The following is a 24,548-nucleotide window of genomic DNA, read 5'->3' on the forward strand; positions in this document are numbered from 1 at the left end:
GTGACTGAGCAAAGACCATAGTAAAACGTCGTCACATGGTCAAGAGAATTTAATACGCATTATTTTTCTTTACAAAAGGTCTGACTATGCTAATCTCACTGGGCAGGGTTTTTTTTACTTCAAGCGTTTTGCCAAATCGTGTGGAACACTATTGAACCGTGCATATTTTTTTCATAACAACGCCCTGGCACATAAATCCGACGCCGTGACAGACAGACTTCCTGAACGAGCACAGCATCTAAATACTGCCTCATCCTCCATACAGCCCCGATTTAGAACCATGTAATTTCTGGCTGAATCCCATTATCGAAGATTTGCTGAGGAGCAGACGATTCGAAAGCCGCCATGAGGATGGAAGTGCAGTTTTCCAGTGTATGAACAAAACCCAACACTTAGTGCAAAATAACATTTAATATTAAATAATCAGACTGAGAAAGTGCGTACAGTGCATGGGGAATACTCTGAGGTCGATGCACTGACATCCTGCATACTAATAAAGAACTTTGTACAGCACACGATTATTCAGAACTTTGTACATACCCTTTGTATCTTTGTTAATATGGAGAACAAAAGCTTTACAGAACGTGTGACCTAATTCAGGTGAAACATGCTAGCAAAACGTGATAGATACGGTTACACAAAATGACGATATTCTCTCTCTCTCTCTCTCTCTTTCTCTCTCTCTCTCTCTCTCTCTCTCTCTCACACACACACACACACACACACAAGCACACACACACACACGCATGCACACGAGCGCGCGCGCAAATATCTAAGAATTCTTCTGAAACAACCATCAACATCGCCACTCGTAAATAATAAAAGACACTTAAACATAACTCAAAACTAAATAAATATAAATATACCCTCGACTTCTATCTCCCCTCCACCGAAGGATGAATCAAGCTAATAAACATATTATGCATGACATTCTCTTAAAATAAAATCCGAGGGTATAAAGACTTTAATAATTCACAAGGTGATACGAAATGTAAAGATCAATACATAGTATGCCATATATGTACGCGTACATACACGGTCAGAAATTTTTTAAAAGTCCTGCCTTTCATGAGAAATCAGAATCAAGGAACCACATTATCTATATAAGGTAGACTTAACATTTATGTTCTTTGTAGAAGTTTTGGTAATGATTGAGAGGCCCAATTCCCCATCCACCCCCAACCCACTCCGTTACAGCAAAAAAAAAACCTCTTTTGTATGAATTTTTGGAATGGAAATGTTCAGTCTCAAAGTTACCTGTTTAAGTGAACGTTTGGCATTGTTTCTGACAGCCATTTATTATTATTTGTCAAATAATAATATTATTATTAATAACTAGTAGTAGTAGTAGTATTCCCTCTTTTAGTTTTACTTGCATTCCTAACTAGACAGGTTTCAGCTGCTTTCAAAACTTTAGATTTCGATGTCAGCCGATATCAAATATTGGAATTTTATTTCTCAGTTTTATCACTATAAACAAAAATCTCTAATTTAGACAGAGAATTCGTGTATTGGAATTAATTTGTGGAAGATTTTTTTAAGACCTTAGAATATAGGGCTTAAACATGTTCAAGTAAATGAGATCATACACATCAAAGCTCCAACATTTAGCGGAATGTAAGGGAAGATATTTTCTTTTTTATATGATTGCAAGATATGATGTTTAAATAGGATCTGATCTTTGAGATGTACTTCACGATATACCCATCTAACCAGATTACTAAGTACGGGGTTGGACTTGCGCGAACCTTTGAACGCAGAGATGCACGGTGACGATAACTTACAGAGCAAATAAGCGTATTGATAATTCATGTATATTACGTACTCAAACATCAGGTACCTGACCTGATATATGCCTCGCAGTCTCAAGACAAAATTCCGTAGAGCACAGAGACGAGGTTGATAGTTCTATATATTACGTGCTGAAACAGGAGTTACCTATTCTGATATCTGCATCTCAGTTTCTGTACATCATCACCAGAGCGATGAAGGCGTTGTTCGTCCTTTTCTTCTTGGGAGTCTGCTCAGCAGGTAATTATTTTCCACTTCTGACAAGAAATATACTGTCCACACCCCTATCGTCATATTAAAACTTCCTACACTAATAATGCAGATTACCCAGTACACCATTTTGTTTTGATGTATCCTGTTTCAGGCACTATCAACGCTAAATGAATTTCATTATTTAAATAATAAGTACGTCTAACCTCTGATCTTGTAAATGTTTCCTGCACGTGACTTCAGATACCACAAATACCAATTAACAAATGACAATCCATTTCTGACACACACTTTGCTGAATACATTATACCATTTACTTCAAAAAAAATGCTAAACTATACCCACCAATTGCACCAAAAAAATGATGAGTATTTCCTACTCCTTAACTTGAAGCTGAGCACATACCAATCCTGAACTTGAAGCTGAGCACATACCACTCCTGAACTTGAAGCTGAGCACATACCACTCCTGAACTTGAAGCTGAGCCATACCACTCCTGAACTTGAAACTGAGCACATACCACTCCTGAACTTGAAACTGAGCACATACCACTCCTGAACAAAAGGTTGAGCACTGTCTAAGTTTGACACTACCCATACAACCTTCGCTCCATTTTAAAAGGTTCTAGTAAAATATAAATCATATGGAAATTTAAGGGTTTCCTTCTTCATGACCTAAATTCCTATCTCTACTCCTAGTTGTCTTTCCCGCTGCCAACTAAGCCATTGTATGTGCCTCTTTCTCTATGTCACTAAACATATCTCATTAAATCTGGGTTTTTTCACTCTATTTTAGTTAGTTTTGTTCTTTTTCTTTTCTTTAGCAAAGTTAATGTGTTTTTGTGGTCACAAGTAACAAGTTGATAACCATGACAAAAGCAACAGGTATTTCTGAAGCATAAAGTTTATTTCTATATCAAACGTATACTATGCGCCTCTCTTGTCCAATCTTCTACAGAACGTTCTCTCTTACGAACACTACTTTAACTAATATCTGGTTAAATTCTATATTGTTAAGGTCAAAACTGATTTAATAATGCGTTAAATGTTAATTAGAATTACTTCCACTTCCCAGCATCATCAGCGTTGCCTACATCACATCCGGAAATTCTACATTCTGTTTTAAACTTCTAAAACATAAAACGATAATGAATGCACCTCACCTCTTCAACCGACTATGTTGATTTTACCCCTTTCACGCTTCAATGATATTGAATTCGCATCCTGACACATTGAAAATATGCTTGTTATTACCCACTCTTGAGGCACATCCACGTCTGACACACCCAGACACGGACTGTACTCTAGATCTGCTAAACAGAACACTAATGACTGCACCTTACCTGTGACACGCACAAAAAGTGCTGTGTGAATCCCACCTCAGACACACACAGACACACACAATGTGCCGACTTCACCTCCCCTCTGATACATTCAGAAATACTAACTACATTCCATCCTGTTAAAAATGCTGACGATATTTCCATCCTGTTAAAAATGCTGACGACATTCCATCCTGTTAGAAATGCTGACGACATTCCATCCTGTTAAAAATGCTGACGACATTCCATCCTGTTAAAAATGCTGACGACATTCCATCCTGTTAAAAATGCTAACGACATTTCCATATATGACATAATTCATGCGGACTGCATTAAACATTGGGCGCAATAAAAATGGAGGCATTCTAGCACTGGACCGTTATTGCCATTCCATACGATCTAAGCTGTTCCTTTTTTATAATGGCCAAGTATCTCATTCGAATTTCGTTCTTTATTTTAAAGTTTGTGCTGATTTTATTTACAAATGAAAAACTGAGTATTTTTTAACAAAAGAAAGGTTATAAATTTGCAATATTTCCTTAGAAGCACATTTTTAGTCGTAAAACTACTCCTTCGATTGCATATACGGATAAATAGATGTATCCAGAGCTACTTTATCACTTTATCATGTCTACTTATCAATCTACCTTCCTGCCTGTCTACCTACCTGCTTTTCTTTCTGACGTTTTCTTTTAAGTGTTAGGTATGTCTTTTTTTCTAATTGCAGTAGACTACGTGGAGAGGATCAAACAAAATTTTGGTGACGAAGTCAACAACAAGATCTCGGAGCAGATCCGACTTGAGCTGCAAGCAAGCTACATATACCTAGCTTACGTCAGTAACATCACAGAAATATATCATGCTTTGCATCATATATCAAACGCTCGTATATTTGGAGATTAATCATGATCTTTGCCAGGATATGTCGAATGTAGAAATAAATTAGTTACTTTTGACATGCTATAGGCATAGTAATAGATGAACTGAACTATGAATGTTATTTTGCACAACAGAAAAACACATTATCTATGTTTCAACAAGGCAAATTGCATTCATGTGTATGAAACGCATGGTCTATCTCTTTATTTTATTTCTTTTTTATAACAACATAAAAATATCGTTATCTTATGCGTATCAAATCAATTTCACCTGTATAAGATGGATGGTTTACTTCTAACGGACTTAGGTCAATACCATAATAGACATATCATTATATTGTCTATGAGAGATAAATATCTACACCTAAAATGGAAGCTTCTGGCCAATCAAAACGAACGTTCCACATCCATCCGGCTAAGAGCAATGTCATAGTTAAGATAAGCAGCGATTTGTATGCGACAGAAAAATAACACTAATATCAATTAGTTGATATCGTTTTCATTATCAACTCAATGCTTCAAATGATAGATGTTGGGGTGCACCGATGTAACTTGAATCACCATATGTAATTTGTTATACTTGTAACGAAAATTTTGTCATCGACGGTAATGTATTCATGGGGCAGAAAAATATTATTCGTACCTTTAAAACTTAGGACGAGGCAAACATCCAAGAATTTCCTTTTTATGCCAGATGAATAAAAAAAAAGTATACAATACTTATTTTGATGCTGTTGTTAGACAGTTTTGTTTTAGAGTAAACCCTGTATGAACTCGTGTTCAAAGCTACGACTAATCAGAAGTCATAAAATGGACACAAAACAGTAGAAATGCCAAGAGGGAAGCTAATTCCAAAGGACAGTCTGTCATTAGACACCTAAGATGGTTTTGAATCGATGTAGCTTCACCGACATCAGACGTTTATGGTAATAGCCAAACTATTTCCATAATGAGTTTAAGGAAACTTCCTACTGGAGATTGGCCTATATACAACTATCTGTTCATAAGCTTTCAAAATTAACCAGTCGAAGATACAGTAATAAGTTTTACATTGCAATGTCACTTACACTCAACACTACATTTAAAATACATTTAAGAAACCGACCTAAAAATAACTACAAAGACTTCTATCCCTTCTTTCATCAATAATTTCAATCATTATTTCCTCTGCTCACGCCGTCAATAAGCATTCGACTAATTCTCGAATCATAAGTCTTGAGGGTAAAACAAAAACAATTCGCTCAGTTTAGTGATAGCTACAACTGCTTTGGTAAAACTGTAGATCTCTATCAAATACATGTTTTATCAACAGTACATCCAACATTTGTATTTAGATCTTGATCATAACTTCCTATTCAAAGAACGGTAAAAGGGTGTACGAACCTACAGTACACACCGTTGCCTTTCCCATCCCTTTAACTTTTATGACTATATTGTTTTGCTCCTCTGCAACCCTTCTCAAATCTATTTATGGAAGATTCAAAGTGCAACGTCTGCTCCTAACTGGTAAAACTGTAATTTGTGGTTTTCAATCAGCCATTCGCTAATTATTTCTCCTTCCTTCCCTTTACCCAACTGCAAATCTCCAAATCTCTCTACATCAGTGCTTTGATGCTAAGTTGACTAAAAAGGTCAGTGTGCAAATAAAGCGTTTTGGGGCTGTAATAGTGACGTCATTCCATGAGCTACAGCGACAGTTGGGGCTGTAATAGTGACATCATTCCATGAGCTACAGCGACAGTTGGGGCTGTAATAGTGACATCATTCCATGAGCTACAGCGATAAGCATACTATACTGTTACACGCACACGGGTATTTACTTGACCGAGCGGTTGTCAAACCCTGGCGCGATTCTCGCTAGAAGTCATAAGTTTCCCCGACTTTCCAAAGACTTCCATACAACCTCAGTTGTAAATCAGAAAGCCCGACGTGTCCATTCTATACCTAAATTTTCCTCTAATTAATGCAAGACCACAGATAAACCAAACTGCCAACTATCTATCAACCGTACATCTGCGTGTTTTGGCTTCATTATGTTTCCGTACCACCAACCGTTCACGCCTTAGAACATATATGAGTACTCCCTAACAATGGGAACTATTTTAACTCCGCAACCTTAGGCCAGTCAATGTATGCTTTCCAGGCACATTTCGCCGATATAACTGCACCATATTCGCCCACATGGCGACATAAACGGTGTCTGTCAAGTCCCTTTTTATTTATTCCCTTGTGTAATTTACCGGTTTAATACCGTAAGTACTGTCCTTGCAGTCACGCTACCAATGTATACCACTAGACTTTAATATGTACTATTTTACGACAGGGACATTCATTCGTTTTTGGTCGGAATTCACTACTAGTGAACCGGGACATCATGGAAACACACTAACACTTCACTCCGTGACGTTTGCTCCTATTCATTAGCTCATTAGTTCGGGCCAGGAATATTTCCATGGCACCGAATTCCAATAATCAAACAAGTAATCACACAAATCTAAGAATTGCTTAAAACGGGGCACTACAACCAAGTGCATATACTCTAAATTTACTACAGTACTCATTTCATCTTACATGATTATTATGCATATTGGAACAATTCATTTTCTTCTTTTTTTCAAAAAAGGCTATAGAATATTCTAGTATTAGAATTAAATATAATACTAACGTTAATCAATTTCCCCTCCAGCAAAATTTTTAACCTCCACATGTGATTAATTTACATAATTATTCTGGAAATATGACGTCTCGTCCTCTGGACCTTGTAGTGGAATATTCGTGAACGTCTTCTGTCAGTTTGGACCTTGCAGTAGAATATTCATGAAGGTCTTCTGTCAGTTTGGACCTTGTAGTGGAATATTCATGAAGGTCTTCTGTCAGTTTGGACCTTGTAGTGGAATATTCATGAAGGTCTCTGTCAGTTTGGACCTTGTAGTGGAATATTCATGAAGGTCTTCTGTCAGTTTGGACCTTGTAGTGGAATATTCATGAAGGTCTTCTGTCAGTTTGGACCTTGTAGTGGAATATTCATGAAGGTCTTCTCTCAGTTTTGATATTGTAGTGGAATATTCATGAAGGTCTCTGTCAGTTTGGACCTTGTAGTGGAATATTCATGAAGGTCTTCTGTCAGTTTGGACCTTGTAGTGGAATATTCATGAAGGTCTAGTCGTTATTCCAAATATGTATTGGTGTGTATGTAAATTGCTTGCATGGCGGTACTCATCCATCTTGCACATTGCATACATACCTCGATATATTTAGATCAATTGGATTATGGATAAAAGAAATATAGTCTAATGAAGGGTTAAACGGCCAACAGGTTGATGCATTAACCATAAAGTTCGACAAAGTAAAGCGGACATTCAGACGTCTAAAATTATTTCCACGGCATAGCTGAAGGTACAAATAAACCTTTGGATATACAGTCTGTTTGCTACACCTTGACTGCTCGTACAGGGCAAATTTGAAGAAAAAAAATCTATAAAGCTGAATTACAAATATTATCATGGCTTGTACATTTTAAATTTCAAGCTTATACATTTTTCCCATTTGTTAAAATTTTTTGGTATGTGTCGTAGGATTATTACTACATTTCTATGGACGATATGGCAGTTTAACCTCGGGTAGCAGCCATTTGCAGCTTGCCCTGCTGTCGTATAATCCACTGAGTAACGTCTGTTTCGTTGTTCCTATACAGTGTTTGTGGACATTTGGAGGGTGCATCGGTTCAGATAGTTTAGGTGGTAGAGTGTCCATTAGGAAGTTGCGGAGTTTAAGTCCAGGTCCGCTCACGAGTATCTTTCCCTGTGACATATACATCCAACACAACTGATTGTCCACAATGAAGGAAATGTCAAGAACAAGGATTACCTAGTCGTGTAATAGGAGCCATCTGCTTTCTGTCGGTCAGTTAGTTCAATGTCTAGGATTATTACTACATTTCTATAGACGATATGGCAGTTTAACCTCAGGTACCAGCCATTTGCAGCTTGCCCTGTTGTCGTATAATCCACTGAGTAGTGTCTGTTTCGTTGTTCCTATACAGTGTTTGTGTACGTTTGAAACATGAGGCAAATATTTTAAGGAATTCTGCAGCAAGTTATACACAATATGTCCAAGAACAACTTACAAAACAAAATCAGATTGCGTCAAAATCGTCTAAACATTGGATTGTATTATCATTCAAGGGACAGGAAACGGACTATCAGCCAGGTTACTAGCATTATTAAATATCTCCTTTATGGCACCGACTGCAAAGTCATGACTTTCCCACTTCTGAACTACTCAGACAAGTCTCATAAAAGCGCATAACATCACTTATCAATAATCATGAGCTTTTATCACCCCATGATCGTAAAGAAATTTTATTTATTTATTTATTTATTTATTTATTTGCAGTCCCAGTACTTCGGCAGGGCAGATGTCGCATTGCCAGCATTTGCCAAATATTTTGAGGCTGCTTCCAAAGAGGAACGAGAGCACGCCACATACCTAATGGATTATCTCAACAAAAGAGGGGGTTTCCTGACCCTCTACGACACTGAGGTGGGTATGATATACAATTACACTATGCTGTTCATATCTTTTTCGAGAAGAGACAGGAAATAATTAACACGGCTCAAACTAAACCGATACGTTTGTTCATATAACCATTTTTATATACTAAAACTCATTATGGGGATATATTTATCGCTCAAGGCTAGGGTGGTCCAAGATCTCTAACACCGTGGGCCACATTGACCAAAACATGTAAAGTACCTCTTGTCCAAAACTTGTAAATGATTTCATTGCCAGCAAGGCTTTCCTTTCATTGTTCGCTTCTCATAGAATGAATAAATTAACTTCTCAGAGTTACCATTTCTAATGAGTATTAATGTATTACTTAATTTCTTACGGTTGGATACACAGAGTAAGCTCAGGTTAAATATTCTTTCTCTAAGAATGCCGTACACTCGAGGAAACGAAAATGCCAACAACGATATAGAAACTTAATTCGATATCAAGAGCGTAAATGTTAATGTGTTACAGTATGTTGCTCATGTATCTGTTCATCTGCGTGTCAATTTTTCAGTTCGACAATGTGTGTCAAACCATTAGAGCACATAAAGACATGCAAACGCTCAACTTCGGATCCAATGCCTGCGTAAGTTTTTTTTCTTCTTATGTCTGTCACTGTGCTTGTCTGTCTCTTTTTCTGTAGCTCCCTCTGTGACTCACATACGTATAACAATGACTAAATAGTATCGGAGAAAAATTAATTTGATATATTCGTTAACAAAGGACCGTTCCGGTGGCCTAAATGGTTAGAACGTCCGCCTTGGATGTGGGATGCCGCGGGTTCGAACCCCGGTCGAATCATACCAAAGACTTATTAAAACATGATACTAGCAGCTATCTCCCTTTGCGCTCAGCATTAAGAGATTAGTGTTAGGACTGATCGATCTGGTATCAAGATAATGAGACTGGGTGGGACATGGTGCTACATGTCTGCGGCATGATGCCCCATTGCTAGACATCACTAGAAAAATGCTACACTGCAGACTACGTAGTAATATCACGATTGTTAAAGCTATGTTAAAAATCCAAATCACAGACGCACACACACACACATACACACACATGCACACACATATTATCAAAGGTGTGCGGTGTGTGAAAGAAGACGCAAATAATTATATTCTTCCAAGCAATCAGAAATATTTTCACATTATCAAAAAACTAAAAGAGTGACAGGAAGAAAAAAAAGCATAAAAACCTCGAAAAGGATGCATATTCTCTACTGTACGTGCAGCATGCGTTCATAAATACAAACAACCTTCATTGTAATTGAGACAAATCCAATTCATTTAGGTAAAAAAAATGACCTCTTGTTCTTATATATATATATATATATATATATATATATATATATATATATATATATATATATATATATATATATATATATATATATATATATATATATATATTGTTTATTATTATTTATTATTATGATAATTATTATTATTATCATTGTTATTATTATTATTATTATTATTATTATTATTATTTGCATGGACGAAGTCTATTTTTTTCCTTTTATAATTAGATTTGTTACTTCATGAGCCAGAAGAAGATGTTGGCAGATGATAGCTGTCCAGTAAGTACAATGTAGATCAGTAGTAATAGGAGGAAGATCGCGGTCTGGTGTTTTACGAGAATTTCCATTTTGCATCGTTCCTGGATTGAGCTAATGTGTGGCAAAGAGGAATATAAAGCTAAAACTGTAGATAAGTTTAACACTAGTGGCCACTATGGGGAGGGTGAGAAGGAGGAAATTGATCATTGGGCGACACATTGGGACTATATGGTATTTAATATTGTGGGACAGTCTGCCAATTTAACACAGAATCCAAGATATATTCGTTCTAAGCAGCACCTACATATACTTATCGCACCTACTGAACAACACCCAGACAAACTAGCTAACACACGAGTTCAGTGACCATAATCTGTATACTCACAAAATGAGAGATAGTTGAGAGTCACTATCGAGCAGCACTAGAGTATACTAAGCAACACACACACCTACTGACCAAGAACCTCACTTTCTGTTTAACATACAGTCTTACCGGCCCTTTCAAAATCGAAAGTAAGAAAAAAATGCCGAAACTGAAATGAAATTTAGCGGAGACTAAAAACCCCAAATATTATTTTTTTAAACTATGGCCTAAATCAAAAGTCGGGAATTTAATGGAAAATATTAAACCCTGAAAAATGTTTTTAAAAAAGTTTACAATTAAAGCAAAGATTAAAACAAATTGCAAGACAGTATTTTTCTTTTTTTACAAAAGTTTAATTTCCACGTTGCAGACAACTATTTTTAATATGTACGAAAATGTAAACAAGTTTTAAAAATGAACATAAACAAAATTAATCTTGTAAAATTTAATTCTAAATTACAGATACAAAAATTAAAGCAACAATAACAAGTTGAAACATATGTTTGAAACGTCATATATATTTTACAAAACTGTAAAAATTGGTTTAAACATTGAAAGAAACATTTTACCGCTTTTTAAAACTACTTAATTTATAACCGAAAAGTAAAATAACTGTAGAAAAGATTCTGCATAAGATAAGTAATTTTAAAACTATAAACTCAAAACTTTTTACATTGTAAAAGCAATTAAACAATTGCACCATGAAATTTAAACTTTTAAGAAATTTAAAAATTACAAAATTGACAAAGTTAAGAAATGAGAGTATAGTCAGAAACGTTAAACAGTTAGAAATTAAAAATTAATTTTAATGCTATAAAATAACAAATATTGAAATTTGTTAAAATGACACATTTTAAAAGTAAACAATTTTCTTAAATAATACATGTAAACATTTCAAAAGATAAATATTTTGCTAAATTTAAAATACATTTCAGAAATATATGTTATGCAGAAAACAACAAAACTTAATTTTTGTAAATATTCTTAAAATATCTAAAACATTTAGAAAATTGGCAAAGCTTAAAATAAAAATCTAATAAAAATTTGACCATTTTGTTAAAAATATCAATAAAACTAAAAATTGAAACAATTGTAAGAAAATTTATTTTAAAGTTATTTTAAACATTTTAAAGGAAAACAAAAATTTTAAGACTTTTTAAAAATATTGAACAAAGTAAACTTTCCAAAATATGTTTTACTTAAAAGGTAATAAAAGTAAAATTTCAAAACGTAAAAAATAAATATCAAGATTTTAAAAATAGTAAAATTTAAAAATGTAAACATTGCGAAAACAATTAAGTAATTATAAATATTCTTTTGAAACTTTTGAGAAATTAAAACATTGAAAAAGTCAAGAAATGAAAATATCATAAGAACATTTAACACCTGGAAATTTGAAATAAACTTAAAGATCGTATTAAACATGTAACTGTTACAAATTAAAATAAAATTAGAATTATAAAAAATGTTTACAGAATTTAATTAAAAAATATAACAAAAATGGCAGAAATTATACACTGTGCATGACATGAAGAACTTTTTGATACAATAAACGTTTCTTGTATTTTAAAATTCCTAAAAGAAGTAAACATTTATTCTAAGATATAACTTTTATGCTATCACCTTGAGCATTCTTTTTGTAATGTATATACCGTCTTTTATATTCAATATATTTTCATCTAAATCTTAATTAACATACACCATTTACATTCCCCGTTGATCGGGAAGCTTTATATATCACCGTAAGGATCTTATCGTTTTGCTTTTAAATGTTTGAAATTTTTGTATTGTTGATCTATAAGAAACCTTTTATCACTTTTAAATAATCCTGCATATAACCTTTTGTACGGCACTAAAAGCCTAACAGTGCTGATGTGACCTAAAAAATGCAATCACTCAATCAATCAGCAGAAATAATAATTACACACTTATAATTATTACTTTTTAACGAAATTTTAGCAATTGCAAGATATTTACAAATTTTACAAATATTTCAAGATTACTAAATTGAAATAAAAACTCTAAATCTCCTCTTTCTCTCTCTCTCTCTCTCTGTTTCTATGTTATTGAATTTGATTGTATATGTGTGTACGTGTGAACGTGTGTGTATCTATATATTAAACAAGCAAAGATTTTCATGCACATATGGCATATTATCGTGAATTGGAATTATTATGAATTTCAATCTTTTTACGAAAGCCTCCTTGTTAGTTTCTTGCTTTGAATTTCGTGGCGGTAATATGTTTCTCTGCTTCTTCTGCATCTGATCTTTTCTTTCTCGTCCTTTTCCTTTTTTGTTTTCGTTTGTGTGCCGGACACTTTGAAGACCAATGTCCTTGCATGTTATGCACGTAACATTCATCTTGACTTTTGTCTCGGTACCTGGTTTCTCCGTTCTTAGGATAAGTAGTTCCTTTTCTTTAACGTTGTGGTCATTCGGGGACCAAATGCCCGTCATCCCACTTTTATATTGCTAACAATACTGAATATCCAAAAGTTACTGTTGGACGTGGAGAATCACATTCTGTAAATATCTCATCAAATGTGCGATCTATTCTCGTTCTTGCATGTTGACAGGTTGAAAGTCTAAGTTGAACTTAACGACTTTACAATCCTCTCTCTCTCTCTCTCTCTCTCTCTCTCTCTCTCTCTCTCTATATATATATATATATATATATATATATATATATATATATATATATATACACGTTTAAGTTTTAAGGGGGTGGGGTGTTTTATACTCTGCCTAATACGTAGTCTACCATATGGAACTTTAATGTTTTGCATAAATCTTTCATCTCTATAACTGATTGTCACGTTTAATGTATTAATATAAACTATCCAACACATGTCTTATTCCTTATTCTTGGGTTATGTCTGGTTAATTGGTCTGTCATAACTTTCGATGCTTGTAACTTCTAACAGTCGATAGTTTGCGGCAGTATTATATGTTTTACGTAGCAAGATCAGATGTCCGACTCGAAGGTCAAGGTTACATCACGTTTAACAGCAGGGTGTTTTCAGTCATATACGTATATTCTCAATGTAACCTTTTAAAAATATAAATTATTTTGTTTAATTATAATTTAGCATACATTGTACATTTAGGTGTGTGATTTTAAAGCGAGATCTTGTGGTTTCATGTTCCCTGGTTTTTCACAATCGGGTTTTGCTTTCTGTTGTTTTAGTTTCGGTTTTGTTGTTTGATAATTTTATAGATTGTGATATTATAATGACAAATATGTGAGAACGCATATTTTTGTGTGGTAATCACGTGTCTTGGGAGATCAGAAACGATACTTCCAGCAAATCTTAGCAACTCATCTCACAATATTTATTACAGGACCGCACGAAATGGAAGAACGGTCTCTGGGCTCTGCAGGACTCTTTGATCCTTGAACGATTCGTCACGTCTGCCATATACGACCTTCATGCTCTGGCAGGAAAGTTAAAAGACTCTCATGTAAGTCGCCAGGAGGATACGTCATTTAACCATACGAGTTAAAGCTGTTTTCTTTTAATGAAAGCATTCAATTAGCTCAGATAATAGCTCCAGCTTGTAATAAGATTCTACAGTTAGTCATTTTCTTTATAACGTCATTCATATTTAAATGCGTATCGCATATTTAAATGCGTATCGCATATTCACATATCCGAAATAGTTTCATGCAATTTGCACAGTTTTTTCCCTTTTTGTCATCACATTTGAACGTTTATATCGATCCATGTAATTAGCCTAGTCAAATTGAAAAATATTGATGTCGTTAAAATAAACACAAGTACTCGCACACATATTTTTGCGTGATTGCCCCTTATGCTGACAAAGCAATGCTTCTTCCATGTCTGTCGAGAAGGAATTACTTTATTATCATATGTTTGTATATGCGGCTAATTATTGTATGTTAGAGTAACACAACTGAGCTGACTCGAATGAGTATAAAGACCTTCTTACGAGCATGAACGACATTGCGTGCTCAGGTCAAAGCTAACAATATACCCTTCTTTTGGATTTGGAAACTAAAATTTTAATAATGGCTCAGCGATCCCTTTTTATCCATTCATTTAATTCGAGTTACGGGACTTTATTGTTCTAAAGATTCGTAATCTCAGATATTTAAGTGCTTCTCATTCAAGTGCGTATATGAGAGATTTGCTGCAAAATGTATGCTCGGTAATTATGTGTACATCGTTTGATAGTTATTCACAGTAATATATTATGGACTCATTCGTAGATCTAATTTATGATCGATTTACCATGCGATTGTGTATTGTATACTGCAACTTGGAATGTTCTGAGGAGAGTTATCTTCCTTGAATTTTTTGCTGATCCCGCTTTTATCCATGACACGGTTCACTGCATTCTTGGCAAAGATGCTATGCAAAAAAGCCAGGTCTACTGTATTTATAATAAGGGATAGAACTTCGAAGAAATAATTCTTAACTCTTTTATGACAGATATTTATCAAGGAAATCGCAGCGATTTTGACGACTTGTATCGATTTAAATAGATAATTGAAGTTGATGGAGATGCAGAGATAAATATCGCGTAAATCGCCTTTTCAAAATGAGATAATATTGACTTCTGCCTTGTCATTGGGATGTCGTCGAACATACAGTTACTAACAGGTAGACAAAGCTCTACCTGACAATGATTATTTGAGTTCACATCAAAAGAAAAATGAATTAGGCTTGTTTGCCTCCCACCCCCAAGAAAAAAAATTAAATTGTTGTTTGCTTTTTTGTTGACTGTATTTTTTGAGGGGGTATCAGTGCATATAACGTACGAACTTTTGCTGTTGTATTTTGCTCAACATAATTTTGTTCTCATACTGAAAAGGTTGTTGCAGGTATATACATTTAATACGAAGACCCAGCACCCCTAACTTTCAAACGGATGGATCCGTGCCAGTTCTGGCCGTGCCATAATGGGGACGTCTACTCAACATACTTTTTGTTTTGTCAAGCATATTACACAATCGCAAAATCCACACCAAAATTTAAACTAAACTGAAACGAAACTAAAACTAAAACGCAACTATTCGTACAGTTTTCATTTTTGTTTCTCTGTATGATGGCCAAAGTCCACATAAACAGCAATAACCTTAGGATATTTTAACTAATTTCAAAATATGGCGTATAGGAAAAAAGTGATTGGCTTAAGCCCCCCTCCACGTTTTTTTTTATGAAAAAAAGCAACTGGACTCACATTCAAGAACTGTTTTCTTTCTTGTACACGTAGTGTCAGGGTTTCTCTCTATTTTCAGTTTGAACACGTGCTGGAACACCACTTCCTGGATGAACAAATCACGTCCGTGCAGAAGATCTCGGAGTATATCCGGAAACTGGAGCTAGCTGGGGACGGACTTGGAGAATACCTTTTAAGCCTGTAACTGATGAACTTAATGTTTTCGATTTTCAGTCCAAATTGTATTTCCTGTTTCACTAAAAGAATAAATAAAACAATTATGAAACATACGTGGATTCAGAATACTTCAGAGGCACAAAACAGCGAGTTCAACTGCATATAAATCCATCAATGAATATCTTGTCCATAAAGACTATTAAGTTTTTTTTTACTTCTTGGTAATTTTTGAACGGTCTCTCAACATGAACGATCCCAGCCTTTCTTTTCCGTCGCATACTACCAAATAATAATAATAATAATAATAATAATAATGATAATAATAATAATAATTTCAGACTGTTGAGATCGAATGACTTCGTTGTTTTAAAAACAACTTGTTACTAAAACGGTCCAGTAATGACAAAATTAAGGTCCCAGTATTTCAGTAATGGCTGAAATTAGGGTTTTTCTCCCGCCAACTTACCAATTTGGGAAGTAATTACTACGATTCGACACGCATTGAAAAGAGACGATTATGTTCTGATTGCACGTGATCACCAAACTGCACCCCAGATGGCCCTTTGCTACTATCCAAATAACCACTGCGACTACAAGTTGAAATCAGCAACTTTCTTGCAAAAACATCTGCCCTTGTTTTGACTTCATGTTCAAGGGATTCGCACAATGCAATGGAAACTATTGAAATTGTAAGCTTTTCCGAGCAACTCTAGCAAAGGCGTTATTAGCACTGAATCTTTTCTTTGCCTAAATTCAGTGCAAGAAATTATTGAAATAACAACTCAAAACGAGGCTGGTCCCGGGTCACACGGTGTGTCCAGGCAGTGGCGTTGCTTGCCTACGTCACTGGAGAGCTGTATGGTTGATTCATTGTTCAACTTGGGTGAAATCTCGGCCTTTACCATTCACCAGTAATCAAATTTAGGACCTTATTTGCAGTGCTGACCGCAATATATACATATATACTATTTTAAAGTTATTATTCAAGGTCTTTTCTTCGAAATATTTCAAAAAGCCGTTGCAGATTAATTAATTATAGTGACCTGAAGTTTCTGTCGAAGTCGTGGTAGTATACCTGTAAAGACCAAGTCATTCACTGTATCACTGAGGACGGTCCTGGTAAGGCAGACAACAAATAATAGCTCACGAAAAATCTGCCTATTGCTGGACAATACAGATACTGCTTTTTGATGGAAGAAGTAATTAATTACAAGACATTTACGTTTTGAAATAATGTACTGATCAATATTTCTGGATCATAAATATTGTTTGAAGGAATTATGCTACTTTAAAAACCAAAAAGATCGTTAAATAACTAAAAACAAAACAGAAAAATGGAATAGATACGATAATTAAATATTGCACAAATAAAATACACTGTATATCCCTTGACAGCTGTTACATATTCTGTACTTTTTTGGCAATTTGATATTGTTTTGTCACGAATAAAACACAAACGTTTGCTAGTTTTATTAGTTTCTTGTTTATAAATGTTTGCCTTCTTTGAAGGAGAAATTGTGTACGTTATTCTTCAATAAACGGCGAACCATGCTGTCTGTGTTTGAATTCTGGGCAAACTTATATAACCACATGACTATATTGATATAATAGTAAGTTCTTGCAGTTAGCACAAGGCTTGATTCATGTAGTCAATGGACAATAACAAGTTTTCACTGTGACCTATATTTTGATAACTTGTATATTTGAAATGTAGGCATATGTAAATTAAGAGATTTTAAAAGGACATGTTTTGTAATGTCAAATACAACGAAGAGTGTTTGATGTTTTAGGGAAGGAATGACGTTTACACCATAATTATAAATGCCACATCTTGGTGCGGGTGAAATAGAAATTACAATGCAAATAGTGTACTGTTCATTTATTGAAACAGGGGGTAATGGTGATATATGTGTAGACGAGTTGTCTTTTGTCCATGGAATTTAACCCCATATGGATGGTGAGTCAAGCGCCCAGAAACGTATGCATTTTCACCGTTTCCATGGCATAATTTCAATTATCTAACTGTAAAAGAAACTTATTCAGGGAAACGTTCCCATTCTTTCGCTCTCACCTTTAGAGGGTGAGCGTGCCTCCGAGTCCCCTCCTCCGATCATTTCTAAGATGTAAGGTAATTCAGTTAGGATAAGTAATCCTAGCAAACGTACAAATGTGATGAATACGATTTATAAAATATAAAAAAAACAGCCCGCATAACTAACATGCCACCTTGCATCTTCTACAATTTTTATTGAGGCACGAAATTGACATGCGATATATATTTAAATAATATCGGTTAAACTAAAGCAATGTTACAATAATTGCTTTGTAAAATGATTCAAATTTTGCACAAGGTTATAACTTAACTTTACACAAAATTTCCTAGATGTAAACAATGTTCTGTTTTTATGAATAGTAGTATAAGATGAAACTTGACCCTCGATGGGAAATGTACATTTGACCGCCAGTTTTATGCAACTTGAGAGACAATGGGAAATTAGTATATGCCACCATCTTTCTGGGTTTATAGCATCTAACGGAAAATCTGTGTTAAAATGGATGTTCGGATTATCGCGTCTAACGCGAAATTAACAAGCCTCGGTTTTTTTGGGGGTGGGGGTGTTGTTGTCTTTTTCGTTGTTTTTGGTTGTTGGGGGGGGGGGTGATTGACAGACAGGTCACAGAGCAAATAGGAGATACTTTTCCCATCGATTATGGCAATCATTTGCCAGACGTGTATCTGAGAGAGAGAGAGAGGAGAAGGAGGAGGAGGGGGGAGAGATTGATCGACTGATTGACTGAAAGATCAATCAATTTATTTCCTCAGCATTTCGAAGAGTACAATCAGTCACACAAGGACGAAAAAATGAAATCTTAGCGGCTACTTGAGAACAGAAACTATACAGTACAAACATAAAATACAATTGTTAACAAGACTATGTGAACGCTGCTCATCGAGCACAGAAGTAAGCGAGAACATTTCTGGTGTTTAGGCAAATATGAATAGATGATTCCTTATTCTACACCCTGAGGATGTACACTGACTAGAAGATCAAAGTACACAAGCTTATATCATATCGTCAAGCATACATTTTAAATGAGTAATAGGGGTACAGAACTCACTGGATAGCATGATAAAATCCCGTCAAACGTTTCTTGTGTACTTTTTCCACAGTGAGGCTACAGTTGTGACACAGGAGATGGAAATTCATTATATGATCGTTGTTAATAAGAGCCAGTTAGTCTTGAGACATCATTCCCAGAAGGGTATTAACAAAACCAGACAATGAAATCTAAGCACATGTCAACGTGTAAAGGAGATTTTTTAATGGTATCACAATATCTTCGTCCTTTGCTGATATTTTTATACAGATTTAGTAGTTCATGTTTCAAAATGTTTAATCCACCCATTATTATTAGAAGATTATAAATTATGGGATTTAGATCTCTCTTGTCGATCTCAGCTGCTTTCAATGACTTAATAATATAAATTATAGACTGTAGGTTGATATCAGATGCTTTTATGGACTTTATACTATCAATTATAGGCTGTATTTCGATGCCATATGTTTTATAGCGGGCAATATTTGAGAGTGTTCCATAAATTATATAGTCTGGTTGAGCTGATTCCATACATTCTTGAATTTCTTTTGCGGGAATTGAACCTTACAGGCTTGGCATTTCCGCAATAATCTGCGGTGAAAGTTCTGGTTGTTTTCTTGGCATTGATATACTTTTTATATTTCAAAGGAAATTGCTCGACTTTTTATTCCAATAAATCCATTTCCCCCACCCCCAGTTCTGTATCGGAACTGTTGGTGGTTGTCCATTTCCGCCAAAACGGTGTGAAACTCAGCCATTGTTTTCATTTTATCCGAAATGGCCATCAAGTACAGCTTGGTATGTGTATTAAGACTTCAGTGTGCCGCCGCGAGAAGTTCTCAATAGACACGTATTAGTGAATGCAGCAATACCAACACCAATTTAGCAGCACCGCCAGTTACCCCGGTTTCTATTGGTATGGCCTCAACGTCAATACATTGGTGTGCCTATAATAGTCAATATAGTGGTGATTACCGCAACAATACAGTCAATGGTGGTTGCCGTGGTGATTCCGCAAAAAAAGTATCAACGGTCAAACACATAAGCTTGTATTTTACGAGTAGCGCGGTTTTCTTGATAATTTCATCTAGCATCTGTTGTTCCGCTTTGATTATTTTCTCAAGTCGGTAACATTAATGGCTTGTAGTAGTGCTTCTAATAATAACGTGATCGCCTAGTGTAATTGCTTCACAGGCAGACCCTGTCTATTCTTATCCAGTCCAGGCGCAACACACACGCGCACTTCTGACCAACAATTTTTTTTTTTACTTGTACAACCAACATACAAATATAGAAAACATCCTAATGAGCAAAATTTAAATCTTCTGCAATTGTACGTTCTATGGGGTCTGACACCAAGTTCATATAGAAACAAACCAATTATGCCATTGAATGTTGTTTGAAATGATCGTTATCGTCTGCGTCCAAACACTTTTATCCGAAGAAGTTTGTCCTTGCAAAAAAAAAAGTTGAGATCTTTTCTTAGGTGAGTTAATGTTTGTGCAACATAATCAACGTGGAATGCAACCCGTGTGAATTCGTCGGTGAACTTTGGTGTGGTTTTTGACAGAAGCAACCGACATACCAGCATTTCTGATTTTTCCGATTTCGCTGATTTCTACCAGGTTGATGTAATAACATTTTGAAAGTCAAAAAGTATTTGAATGTCTAATTTGTAAGTTGAACTTCGCAGTTTTCTAGTTCGAGCTTTAAAAATCTCAAGCTATAGCGGGTCGACGCCAACAACAACCCGGCTGGTAAATCAAGTCAAATCCGCTTTGTTGGCAAACCCGGTCAGATCCCCGTCAAGGCCGCGTTGAATAAAACCGCCTGGGTTAATAATTAACAAATTCACAGGGTGGTGCAAACCCCTACGACTAAAATACAAAAGAATATATGGGTGTTACAACATATGTTTCCCGATGCTACCCAAGGCCTGTGCTTAAATCTAGATTGACGATGTAAGTTTCCCTTGTGTATGGAATCATCGATGTTCAACCGGCATAAAGTCACTTCGGAAATGTTTTAATTGAAATGCTATTAACACGTGCCCTGGTGAGCAAATATATTGTTGGGTACATATTTGCCATGTGAACTCTCCACGCACCGTGCTTTACGTTGAATTTATAGTTATCGCGAGGAATGAAACATATTCCTCTGGCAAATCAATGCAACCTTATTGAATTTTTGATGCGTTGTTGCCCGCGTGAACTGATACCAGGACTGTTTCTAACCTGTTCACGAGTTTATGGCCTGCATTCGCGCAATCACCGATATCTTCACCAGCGTATTCTTATCTAGCTCAAAGGATTGTCTCCCTTTAACATTATCGCGAAATTCCTTCCAATCGTTGCCTGTTGCCGAAAACCTTCTAACCTTCTCCAGATGTACCCATTTAACCCATTTGTCTGATGCTGCATCGTCGGTATGTGTGTTATAATATGACCTCGTTACTAGTCATCAACTTCAACTTTTCAAGGTTAGTGGTAACATATCGACTACTTATTGTTAACCGATCATTACCATTCGAAGCAAGGTTATATACTATCTTGTCCAGGATGGAATTCAAAAACTGCAACGAGTCCAAAAGATGCCGCTGACCCAGCCTAAACAATAAGTATTTTCCCATATTATTTGGGGATTACGCTTACTGGCGCTCATCGATGCTGCGGCTACTCCTTTCATTATTAAGTGACCATCTTACCCACACAGATTATAAAGCACCACTGGTGTTCTTATTTTGTTTGGATACATTTGCAACTATTGATTGCATGCGTTGTGTGCGTCTTCTCTATACATGCCAGCAACGTGACAGTGGATCACGTACTTTGGCATCGGTGAAGTTAAAATCGTGATCGCAGATCCAGGAATGAGTGGCTGCAGAAAACTCGATAATGTTATCGTTAGTTATAAACATGCCCGAGGGGGAGGATATGGTGCAATTCGCTGCAACCTGTGATTTAAAAAAACACCTCAACCGAGTCCTGGCCACGATGCTTCAATGGTGACTCGGTTTGCCTGTCGCATCTGACTGGAGAATAACAAAACCTGCATGGGATTTGTTCAGCGACTTGCATTGTGGTTCTCACGGCAATGTTCAAGCATTTGAAGTCCGCATAGGTGAGATACGGTATTTACATTTTTCCAGTGCATGCTGTAAATTTCAGAATGTTATACCACATTCTGACGTGGGTTCGATCCCCGGCCGAGTCATACCAAAGACTTACAAAATTGGTACTAACAGCTGCCTCGCTTGGCGCTCAGCATTAAGAGGTTAGTGTTAGGACTGGTCGGCCTGGTGTCAGAATAATGTGACTGGGTGGCACATCATGCTACATGTCTGCGGCATGATGCCCCAGTGCTAGACATCACTATAAACTGCAACATTGCAGACATCGTAGCGATATGACTGGAAAATTGTTAAAGTCACGTGAAAAATCCAAATCACATCATATCACATCTCGTTCTGACACGATTGTGAGTTGTAGCTTTTCACTGATTTCACTGCAGTAAAAGTTATGTCCATCAAGTTGCTGTTTGCTACTTCATACTAGCATGCAAGGCCTGCGTGAAAAATATTTACCCTCTACTTACAATGCCTGTATATTTCACGATGAAAATGTTTGATCGACGGGTAATGATAAAACAATTCTGGACTGCGTAACAAATCAATATTAAACTGATTGCATATGTATATCGATTGCCGAATAGGGTGGGCCTTATTCCAAATAAATACATTAACAGTTATGTCAGATTAAACTTTTCAAATTTACTTTTATATGAGGAACTCGAAGTTACCAAGCGTAAGTTCGTCAAGATTTTGTTTATATATTTAGGATGTTGGTTTCTGTTATCGCTTGCAAGATTCAACGCAGAGAGATTTTCGGTTTGAAACATTGATCGTTATCATTTTTACATGACTTTCATCCTGTATGGCACCTGTGGGCAACGTTTACGTGCATGATAGGAGGACAAAGGCTTTGACCTAGATCAGTACAAAACAAGATACAAAACCGGTCTTATCATGCTACTTACCCTCTTTTTATTGATTTTCCGTCTGAGGTCGGACAAGGATAAAATGCTCACAACTCAGTACCCATCTAAGTAGTTCATATGTAAACTTAAAGGTGACAACAGTAATTTTATCGTGGCATAACTGGGAAAGATTCATTCTTTATTTTGAGGTGCATTTTGTAGTGGTCGTGAAAGCACTGTGGTGGAAGTTCACATGAAAAGTTAATGCAAGGTATGGTCACACACTATGTTTTTGATTGATCCGGAAATGGAACCATAACACGGTAAATCTGGATCAGCTGTTAAATGTAACTATGCTGAGCAACAACTGACGAGTCTTGGTGTGTGTAATGGTCTCTAATGGCACTACCATCCCTTGGAATTCTTGTGTGATTTGTTATGGAAACTTAATGGTTGTCTGACTCCGTCTTTCTTTACGATAATTTGCAAACGTGACAATTTACGTCCGTACAGCTTCAACACGCCAGATGTCTTAAAGAATCAAATACTTATCTTGAGTTTTAAAAAATAAAAAATAAACAAGCTTATGTTTCTGGTATTGTATGCACTGAGCAGATTGATACATAAAACTCAGATTAGTTCATAGAAATCACGTCATCGTTTTTTCAGTGTGCCGGAAACAAATACAGATTATCTCCCATTGCTAAGCTCACCCTGTAATTCAGCCTTCTCTTTATATTGTCCCTGAGATATTAAATTATGTCTGGTATGAGTGCCAGTTGTTATAATTTCGGAACAAAAGCTTTCCATCTTGCACCACGAAAGTCTGATGTCCAACAGCTAATATAACTAGGGTTATCGACCCGTTTTGTTCCTTTTTCCTCAATTAGGCAAACAGCGCGTGTTATCAGGATAACATCACTACCGGTATGCGAAAATTTTAAAACATGAGAGTGAGCCCAAATTGACATTGTATGTCCTGTCAAACATAGAGAGTGCACCCAGCTTGATATTGTATGTTCTGTCAAAACTAGAGAGTGAGCCCAGCTTGATATTGTATGTCCTGTCAAAACTAGAGAGTGCACACAGCTTGATATTTTATGTCCTGTCAAACCTAGAGAGTGCACCCAGCTTGATATTGTATGTCCTGTCAAAACTAGAGAGTGAACCCAGCTTGATATTGTATGTCCTGTCAAAACTAGAGAGCGAACCCAACCTGAGATTGTATGTCCTGTCAATATCAAATTGACTGAACCCAAGAGAGCCAAACCAGCTTGATATTTTATGTCCTGTCAATATCGAATTGACTGAACTCTAGAGAGTGAACCCAGTTTGATATTGTATGTCCTGCCAGTATCAAACTGACTGAATCCTAGAGAGTGAATCCAGCTTGATATTGTATGTCCTGACAAAATCAAATTGATTGAACTCTA

The 24,548-nt window shown here is 35.9% G+C and overlaps 1 protein-coding gene across 1 annotated transcript; it reads left to right on the forward strand.

The window, feature by feature from the left end:
* Nucleotides 1-1,812: 1,812 nt before the first annotated feature.
* LOC149795507 (yolk ferritin-like) lies at nt 1,813-17,507 on the forward strand. The gene is made up of 7 exons (XM_089965302.1): nt 1,813-2,031; nt 4,050-4,156; nt 8,596-8,742; nt 9,269-9,340; nt 10,286-10,336; nt 14,023-14,142; nt 15,944-17,507. Exons 1-7 carry the CDS (start codon nt 1,986-1,988, stop codon nt 16,067-16,069), a joined length of 669 nt encoding a protein of 222 aa, XP_089821428.1. The 5' UTR covers nt 1,813-1,985; the 3' UTR covers nt 16,070-17,507.
* Nucleotides 17,508-24,548: the final 7,041 nt, after the last annotated feature.

The sequence above is a fragment of the Sinohyriopsis cumingii genome, chromosome 7 (assembly GCF_028554795.1).
Source record: "Sinohyriopsis cumingii isolate HCF-2022 chromosome 7, ASM2855479v2, whole genome shotgun sequence".
Taxonomy (NCBI): domain Eukaryota; kingdom Metazoa; phylum Mollusca; class Bivalvia; order Unionida; family Unionidae; genus Sinohyriopsis; species Sinohyriopsis cumingii.

What these genes read in the sequence shown, in the direction of transcription:
- LOC149795507 (XM_089965302.1), top strand. Translation starts at nt 1,986, where the DNA reads ATGAAGGCGTTGTTCGTCCTTTTCTTCTTGGGAGTCTGCTCAGCAG. An exon ending in CTTGGGAGTCTGCTCAGCAG is followed by an intron (nt 2,032 to 4,049) that starts GTAATTATTTTC and finishes TTCTAATTGCAG; the next exon opens with TAGACTACGTGGAGAGGATC. An exon ending in TGGCAGATGATAGCTGTCCA is followed by an intron (nt 10,337 to 14,022) that starts GTAAGTACAATG and finishes TATTTATTACAG; the next exon opens with GACCGCACGAAATGGAAGAA.